A 10,167-nucleotide genomic window follows, 5' to 3' on the forward strand; every position below is an offset into this window, starting at 1 on the left:
CATATTTTTTACATGTGGATATAAGATCCACATTACTAAGATCCTTAATTTGTTTAGACTGAGGATCTTAAGATGCAGACTCAGAACGGAGGCTATCAAATACTACCTAAACAAATGTGACAACAAGAAGGAAAATAAGAGATCAATCCAAAGCTTGTGGTGTTTAAATATGCTACTTTAAACATTTCCCAATTGTGGGACTAGACCATCTAAATACTGATGGGCTAGAACATTAATTGGTAAATTGATGCCCCCTCATAATGGTTTCTTGCTAGTAGTTGAGTGATTAAAATTTCTTGGGCCCCTTACTAACTGCCACCAAATATGGAGTTAATACACGTCAAGCATTCCCTGTCCTATCTTGAACCGTTCTACATTATTCCAGCTGCCCTGATAGTTGAGTCAATTCTTGGCAAGTTTTTGTTGGGGAGCTCAAAAATTCATTAGAAGATTCAATGCCTGAGGAGTGTAATGGCAATGCGCTGCACAGCGCATTTACTTAGATTGACTCATTGAAGCCTTTAGCGTTCAAGACGCTGGCAATATGGTATGAGTCAATTCTTTGGAGGTATTCAGTAGGAAATTCTACTTAATCCTTCTGATATTTGGAAAATAATAAACAGCCTATAAAAGAAAAATGTAAGAGCATTGAATGTTGGACTGTCATTTAAGACTAAAATTGATCTAAATCCGAATTTGAATCTGAAGATATTTATGTTAGGTGAATCTGAATCTGGTCTATGTCATTTTTTTAATATGAATCTGATCTAATTCCTTAATTAAATATTAGTATTTTCCTAATCTGATTGTTTTGAGAACGGTTGGGGTGGATATCTGATTTAAATTGGAAGACAAAAGTGCACTTGAAAAATTAGTAAAAAAAAGTTACCCTCACATGGTGTGAATTTAGTGATCAAGCCGAGCAGAAAGGCCTCATTGGGAGTGCAGGGCAAAGCCAGTACTGGGCTGACAGGGGCAAAGGCCCTCCCAGATTTTGAGAAATCTTAACTTACCTCTTGGGAATTTTTTTTTAAAAAAAAAGTCAATTTGGCCTCTGTAATAAATTTCTAATAACAAAATGGCTATGTTATTTATATGCAAATAAAAAATAAAATTCAATTTTTTGGAAAAACGAATTGAGGAATAAAAATTATCCCAGAGGATTGTTACTTAGAACCGTGTCTCTGTTGGGGACCCAGTTAACTTTAAAATAAAAAATCAAAAGCAGCATTTTATCATTTATTCTGATGGATTTTTACAATTTTTCTTTCCAAAACAATCAAAAGCTATGTTACTGTCCTAAATTCGTTTCCTGATGACCTCCTTTATCTGTTCTTTGAATACATAAAGTGGGGCCTCCCTGTATGAGGCCCCTGAACAGATGAACAAATTGGGGACCCAATGCTCTGGCTTCTAAACTACAACACAAATCTGAACATCTACACTTGCCAATCATCAATATGCATGACCCAAGTAGGGGATGTAGACATGGCTGCTGCCTGTAGTGAAGAATCTGTTCACATATCAACACAACAGTGAATCCTCTATCACCAACGTAAACAGTGAATAGTTGGTTTAAGTCTTTGCCAAGTCAATTTGATCCAGTCCACCTGCTTAAAAAAAACATTGTTTTCAATTAGTTTTTTATTACTGTTTATTTATTTTTCAAAAAGAATATAATTTTTCATACTTTATGCTGATTCACAAAGAAGTCATTTATATCCCCGGATCGGCCGACAACAACTTCGCCCTCTGACCATGATGGCTATTTTGAGTAAATGGACGTTCAACATGTACAGATAGCTAGCCATCGTGGAAAAATCAGCTTTTGAAACCAGTGGATGAAGTTACTAAGCAACTTCCATGTGCTGGTCGATCCGGTGACTTAAATCATTTGGTTGTGAATCATCACAAAATATGAAAATTATATTCTTTTGAAAAATAAATAAACAACCTATAAAAGATAATAAAAAACAATAACTTTTTTAAAAACAGATGGACTAGATCAAACTGATTTAGCATAGATTTGAACGAACCAGCCGATTCAAGTAATTTTTTGGAAAAAAAAAATGCCAAACCAAAGAAACGGTTTTTTCCAGTTTTTTTTTCATGTTTTCCTTTTTTTTCATACTGGACATTTTTCATACTTTTTTATTGTCTAAACTGCTCGTTTCCAACTTCTAATTTTTATTTGTTTCTCATCTATTTATTTTTTAAATTGCCTATCCTTCATATTATTTTCACTTAACTTTTAAGTTTTACTCAATTTTTTTAAAGTTTACCATACTTTTCCTGTTTTCTTCATGCTAACCATATTATATCATAGGAAAACCTCACCATTCAAAAGCCGGAAAGCATATCTGTGACTGGTCGAAACCAGTTCTTGATATATAGGAAAAAAATAAATTCAATTGACAACTTTGATTTGGGATTGAATAGAGAAGAAAGTGGCAAAAGGAAACAAGAAAGAGTCTCATTGATGTAATCATCAGCAGTAAGACCCGAGCCTTCTACCACTTGAAAAAGAAAAGGACAAATTTTCTACAAGAAAAACTATACATAAATTAAAGACCTTTCATTCCTGCTCATGCATGTTTTGCATAGAAAATTGGGGAGGCATGGCAACCACCATCGAGTCACCTCAGCTGCTTGTGTTTCTTTTGTGTTTCCCCTCCTTCACCTTCATTGTGGTTCTCGGCCAAGGGGAGGTGCCCGCAGCACTTGTTTCTCTGAGCAACGTGACTGATCAATTCACATTGCTGTCTTTCAAATCTCTCGTCACTAAAGACCCTTATAATGTGTTATCAAATTGGAATTCCAACATCTCCTTCTGCGACTGGACTGGAGTTTCATGCAGTCGTGATTCACACAGGGTCGTTGCTCTGAACCTCTCTGGAAAGGCACTCGAAGGTACTATCTCCCCATACATCAGCAATCTCTCCTTCTTACAGGTTCTTGATCTCTCGAACGACAGTTTCCATGGTCACCTTCTCATGGATTTTAGTCGTCTCCCTCTGTTAGAAAATCTTTCTATAAGAAAAAACAATTTTGAGGGGTTGATCCCACAAACACTGAGCCATTGTCGATGTCTCCAAATACTGTCAGCACGAGATAACCAATTCTATGGAAGCATCCCAAAGTCTCTAGGCAGTTTGTCAGAACTCAAGGACTTAAAAATTCGTGGTAATAGGCTCACCGGCACCATTCCAGTTGCTTTGGCTAATCTCACAAAACTGAAGTGGTTTAGTATCGCTGACAATCAGATACAGGGGACCATTCCTCCTGAGTTGGGAAGCCTAACCCACTTGATGGCCTTTAGCGTGCAACTGAATAATCTCACTGGTACACTGCCTGAGAGCTTGTTTAACCTATCCGCTCTTCAGGTTTTGAGTTTCGCGACCAATCAACTAGTAGGGCATCTCCCAAAAGATGCTGGCCGCTTCCTGCCCAATCTCCAAGGACTCTATATGGGTACAAACTATTTTGATGGCTCTCTCCCGGCTTCTCTTTCTAATGCTACAATACTTCAAGTTCTTACTGCAGAAAGCAATAAATTTAGTGGTCCGATACCATTAGAATTAGGTAGTCTGTCACAACTCAGACACCTTCTCCTTTGGGGAAATATGTTGACCAATGTCCCTGGCAGCCGCGAGCTCTCCATTCTCACATCCTTCACCAGGTGTCGGATGCTAGAGGAAGTTTATCTATCAGATAACCTTTTGAACGGCATTCTTCCTGCCTCTGTTGGAAACCTGACAACCACAATGTCGAAACTTGTCCTTTCCTTTAATCAGATTGAAGGTACTATCCCATTATCCCTAGCCAACTTGACCAAATTAATTGCCTTAGATTTGAGTTCCAACAAAATAAAATGGCTCATTCCACCAAATATAGGACAGATGCACAGCTTAGAGGTGTTGCTTATAGACCAGAATGCATTAGAAGGCCCAATCCCACTATCATTCTACCAGTTGGTCCGCATGTATACTTTTAACATTGGACACAACATGCTAACTGGATCAATTTCAAGCTCTATAAACAATCTCACTAGTTTGGAAAGGCTGGATCTAAGCTCAAACAATTTGTCATCAACACTACCGCCTGGTCTTTGTGAGTTGAAGGACTTGTTGGAGCTATACTTGCAGGACAACTCCTTCACTAGTCACCTGCCTTTGGGTCTCGGGAATTTTGCCATGATGATCAACATGGATATCTCTGCAAACAAGCTCAGTGGAGAGTTGCCTGCATCATTATCAAAGCTCCAAATGCTAGAATATTTAAATCTCTCTCAGAACACATTTGATGGTCACATTCCTGAACAACTTGATCACATGCTAAACCTTGTCACTGTTGACCTTTCCCATAACAAGCTTTCCGGTGAGATACCAAAATCATTGGAGAAACTTCAACACATCCAGGTCTTGGACTTATCCTTCAATCTATTGGAAGGAGAGATTCCAAGTGGTGGAAAGTTTGCAAACCTTTCTGCCGAGTCGTTCCTAGGGAACTATGCACTATGCGGAGCTCCCAAATTCCATGTCTCATTGCGCTTAGACAAAACAGAGAGGCAAAGTAAGAGCAACGCGGCTATAGTCTTTGATGTTTTCGCATTTGGAGGCTACGCATTTTTTGTCATTGTTTGCACACTCTGTGTTATCTCATGCTGTAGAAAGACGGGGTTGTCGAAATGTCCTGATGACATTGAAAAGTTACGAGGAATTACACTCCCAGTGATTTCTTACAAAGAGCTATTGCATGCAACGAGCAATTTTAGTGATGCAAACTTACTTGGGAGTGGAAGCTTTGGTTCAGTGTACAAGGCAATTCTAGCAGATGGAGCGACAGTGGCTGTTAAGGTCCTTAATTTGTCATTTGAGGGAGCATCTAAAAGTTTTGATGTTGAATGCACTATCTTGCGCCAAATCAGGCACCGAAACCTTGTTAAAGTCATTACGTCTTGCTCTAATGAAGATTTCAAGGCTTTAGTTCTCCAATACATGCCACTTGGGAGCCTAGATGTCTGTTTACATTCAGGTGGCCATCATTTGAATCTCTTTCAGAGATTGGATATCATGATTGATGTGGCTTGTGCTCTAGAATATCTTCACCATGGTTACTTGGAGACTATAGTTCATTGTGATGTAAAGCCAAGTAATGTGCTTCTAGATGAAAACATGACAGCACACCTCGGTGATTTTGGCATTGCAAAGATTCTAATTGGTCTGAATTCTTCTACTCTTACAGCGACTCTTGGAACCAGCGGATACATTGCACCAGGTATGTACTATCTCTTATTTTTCTGTCTTTTTATAAATTTTATGTCTCTTGAAGTGTGAGTATAATTGCCTGAACCGTTTCTTGAGTCAACCTGGTGTGGCTATGAGTTCTTATATGTGTGTGTGCATGTGTGAACACACTCTCATTCTCTTCAATAATGCTCTCACGGTCATATACAAGTCAAAGACGATGAGAATCACATGGGAGGGGCCATAGAGGTGATGAGGTGAGATAAAGAGAGAGTGGGTGGGTTTGCCAGTCCTAATGGACTCTCTCTCTCTCTCCATATATATATATATATATATATATATATTCATTTATGTATTTATATTGAAATCAGCTAACTAAGCTTTTTTTTTTTTAATTTTGTATTTTTTGAAACATTGCAAAAAAATGCATTAATGACAGTCAATGTTTTGGCAACCGTTTTTAGGGTCACAAAATCAGAAAAAGAGTCATCAGTAACATAGTAGCCCACTGACTTCTAATATATATATATATATATATATATATAATTTGATCCTGACTTTTGTGGTTTAACTAATTATGCTCTTATGTGGTTTGCAATATATCATCAATAAACATATTAATTGATGTGAAAACACCCATGATCCATCTAATCATCATGATTTGGTAGTTCACACATAAAGACATGCCCAAGTGGTTCCTAGGTCAATAATGTATTGGTCATTGATAAACTATTTTACATGGACAATGCATTCATTGTTCGTATGGCTTATGGCTTAAGGGAACCTTGAGATACATGTACACATTTGTTGCTTGCATGTCCTCAACACCATTCTACCTAATGGCTTAAGGGAACCTTTAGATAGGTCACAGGAGAATTAGAAGGAGCATGAGTTTAATTAGGCCTTTATGTTATGAAATCACTTCGCCATACAATTAATGAAACTCAACAAATCTCACATGACCCATAGAAAAGATCTGGATACATGTTTGAATTCTTTTAAGAGCACTTGAATATCATATATATAGGACTTGAGTTATAAATAGACCTGAGCATCGGGCCAGCCCGGCCTGATAAGAACCGGGTCCAGGCTGGCCTGATGTCTGAAATCCGAGCCTAGGCCCGGTATAGTAACATAAAAAATTCTTTTTAAAAAAATAAAATAAATTCTTTTGAATATTAAATATATTTTAAATAACAATATATATATATAATTAATAAAATAAAATTAATATTTAAAAGTTATCAGGATGGATCGGGCCCTCGTCGGGCTGACCCGGGCTGACCTGGGCTGGCCCGATACATTATCACGCGGGCTCGGACCCGGGCCCGATTGGGCGGGGTACCCGTTGGGTACCTGGCCCGATAACCAAGTTTAGTTCTAAATCATAGTCTTGTATTCTTTTTTAGATGTATATATGAGAATACAACAAGAGAAAGGCACGATTGGAGGTTCAATTGATCTTAGGTCAATTAATTTCCAGGCCTCTTCCTCAAAACCAATTAGTGAAATTGTGTCATAGACGAGTATTAGCCAATTATATTGTGCTTGCTAATCATGTCTAATATTGTTGAGTGGTTGAATTAGAATTTGGGATGGCCGGAATGGTGTCAGCCAAAGCCGATGTATACAGCTACGGAATTCTCATCCTTGAGGTGTTTACAGGAAGAAAGCCTACTGATGAACAGTTTGATGGGGATTTTAGTTTGAGGCAATGGGTGGCTGAAAGATCAGCTGCTATGGATGAGCTGCTGGTGATGATCATGGAGATAGGCTTGTTATGTTCAAGTTTGTCTCCAAATGAGAGACTGGACATGAAGGAGGTGGTTGTAAGGCTGAGAAGGATACGACAGAAAGCAAGAATGATAGAAGGATAATTCAAATATATCCATAGATGCAATGAGATTTAATTCCAAGGTGCGACCAGCCATTGGCTAAAATAATTGGAGGTCGAAATGTAGCTTGATTGCTTTCATTGGGAAGTCTCACTTGCATTGCTCAATTACAGTTGCGTATAGGATTTAATAAAGATATGCTTAATATGCTTGTGTGTTCTATTCTTAAGACATTTGAGTGACTAATCTTGTAAAACAACTCACATTTCCAGCGCAAGTTACATGAAAGAGGCTTGGAACTTTGTCCATTATTGCAGTTTGTGCTTTGTTCTAAGTAAGGACATCAAATGTTGGTTACAAGTAGTTAAATGTGAACAAACTACTAGACAAGGAACATGAGAGATTGTTCAAAGCTTGTGTAGCCCAAATAAACTACTTAAATAATCTCTTCATTCTTCAATGCGTTTCCTGGTCTTCAAATGTGAGTAGTTGGGGGACGAAATTACTTGGGCCTCTATTAAATATATACCCATCAGCAATATGCACGCGAGTCAATATATGTCAAGCATTTCCAATTCAATCAAGCTTCAAGTGTTGACATGGAAGATGTCAGAGTAAGTGAGTCATAAACGTCCATGACCCGTCCGCACCAATTGAAACGTACTCACCACGAGTCAATTCTTTGGAAGTTTTCAAGAGGTCCCTTAATTACGTATCAATCTATTTAAGTTTGAACTTTGGACCTGAACCTATCTTTTGATCATGACATCTTTGGACACTTTTCTCCCATCTTTTCAGTATTAAAAAAAGACAAAAAACTAACAACTTTAGTTGGCTGTTAAGGCAAGAGGCAAGACATTGAGCGTATCACGAGGTGAATTGTAAGCTTCAACATGAAATTGGTAAAATATGTATTTAACATAAAGACAAAAATTGAAGAAGAACAACTAATTAAAATGATAAGTAAGCATTAAATAACAGTGCCAAATTAAACACTGCCAGATAATATGAACTCTTGATTTCACTTGGGCCAAGTGCCTTATAAAGGAGGTTAGTTCAATAACTCATTAAACTCAAACTAATTAAGCAAGCTTGACACAAACTAAATCAATTCAAATCATGAGCTGCTTGGTTCAACAAGAACTCTGCGTAGATAATTCTTTGGACCAATGTACCTGAGTGGAAATAATTAACTAACAATGGAAAGGAAGGGTTCGGGTCCATGTAGAATTTGTACCAACTCATGAAACAACTACTTTGGTATTTACTCTTATCTATGGAATGAGGAAACATGGCTGTAGGCACTCCAAATTTTCCATTTCTAAAACCACACGAAATTGAGTTATAAAAAATGTTGGGAGCGTTACATTCATTTAAACGGAATTTCAAAAGAAGAAGAGCAATGCCAAAAATTGACATCTGAGTGCAGTCGAAATACAAGTTTAGTGTGACCTTTCACCATAGAAATTTGAAGCTTATGGAAGTCAGTGGTATTCATTTATGCAATAATCCAGATTGATGACGCTTGTTAGCTGCCAAAAATATGCAAAATAAGCAACATTGAGAACTGGTCAGGTTTTGAATACATTCTCTTGGCTGCATATCTATCTTTTAGTTGTATAATCATTAAGAATAAGGGCACTCAACCTGCACAACAAGGGTAACCAAACAGGTAAAGGATGCTAATTAAACATGGCAAGCTTGATGAGGAGGTCGATCCAGACAAGAACTAATGCAGCAAAAGATCTTCAAACCTGTTATATTAATGCTAGTCCAGGAATCAGCTGATCCTACGGACTAATTGTATCAACTGTACAAAATGCATTGGTCAGTGCTACTGACTCGGCTTGTAATTGGCATGTTATTTAAATAATTAGAAAACTAAAAAATAGACTTATTTTGAATTAATGTAGGGCATGCAGTGCCCATTATCAATAAAATATGTGTGGAGTTTGAAACAAATTTACAGCGACTAAATGCAAAACTTTTGTAGACTTTTTGGTTATGGACAACTACACACTACACACACACACACACTCACACATACACATACATATATATAGATACAAAGAAGTTCTTACCATCTTACTGGAAAAGCTTTGGGATGTGGAAGTATGTACAAATTAAAGGGGGAAGACCTTAATTTTTACTATGATAACTTATCACTTGATCAGATAGAACCATGCTTGTTGTTCCTCACAGTAAATGCCGTTGGAACTAAAGGTGTGTTTGTTTTACTGCAGATTTGAGACCCACAGTGATCTGAGATCATCAGGATTTCAAAAATATGAATTTAAGCTTGAACACCCCTATCCAACTCTAAATGCATAGTTTTTTTATATGTTATGTGGATATAAGATCCACATTACGAAGATCCTTAATTTGTTCAGACTGATGATCTTACAACGCAGACTCAAAATGGAGGCTATCAAATGCTACTTAATCAAATGCGACAACCAGAAGGAAAATGAGAGATCGATCCAGCGCTTGTGGTGCCCAAACATGCAACTTTAAACATTTCCCTGTCATCGGCCTGGACCATCTAAAAATTGACGCCCCCCTCATAATGGTATTTTTGCTAGTAGTTGAGTGATTAAAATTTCTTGGCCCCCCTACTAACTGCCACCAAATATGGAGTTAATGTGTATCCAGCATTCCCTGTCCTTTCTTGAACCGTTCTACATTATTCAAGCTGCCCTGATAGTTGAGTCAATTCTTGGCAGGTTTTTGATAGGGGAGCTCACAAGATTCATTAATTGATTTTTATCATCTTTGATTTTAAGTTAAACCCGTAAGTCTGATCCAAATTTTCAATCATGACGTCTTTTCAATTGGATGATTTAAGGGAGGAATTAGAAAAACAGAAGAAAAGAGTTGAAAACTGGCATGAAGAAAACATGATAGTGGAAATATACTAATGAAGTAAGGGCTACGTGGCCATGAGAACGCCATTAATGTGATCAGCCATGTCATGGTTGTGCAAGATTAATATATATTTAAAAAGACACCGTTTCTCGAAGAGAATCTATAAAATGGGGCTTTGATTCTTTATCACGGTTATGCAGGCACAGAATTGCCACCAACAA

General features: G+C 37.5%; 1 protein-coding gene across 1 annotated transcript; it reads left to right on the top strand.

Annotated features, from left to right (window-relative positions):
- The first annotated feature begins 2,612 nt into the window (after nt 1-2,612).
- On the top strand, nt 2,613-7,367 carry LOC116246870 (LRR receptor-like serine/threonine-protein kinase EFR). Its single transcript, XM_031618771.2, has 2 exons — nt 2,613-5,277; nt 6,834-7,367. Exons 1-2 carry the CDS (start codon nt 2,619-2,621, stop codon nt 7,121-7,123), a joined length of 2,949 nt encoding a protein of 982 aa, XP_031474631.2. The 5' UTR covers nt 2,613-2,618; the 3' UTR covers nt 7,124-7,367.
- Nucleotides 7,368-10,167: the final 2,800 nt, after the last annotated feature.

The sequence above is a fragment of the Nymphaea colorata genome, chromosome 2, assembly GCF_008831285.2.
Source record: "Nymphaea colorata isolate Beijing-Zhang1983 chromosome 2, ASM883128v2, whole genome shotgun sequence".
Classification (NCBI taxonomy): domain Eukaryota; kingdom Viridiplantae; phylum Streptophyta; class Magnoliopsida; order Nymphaeales; family Nymphaeaceae; genus Nymphaea; species Nymphaea colorata.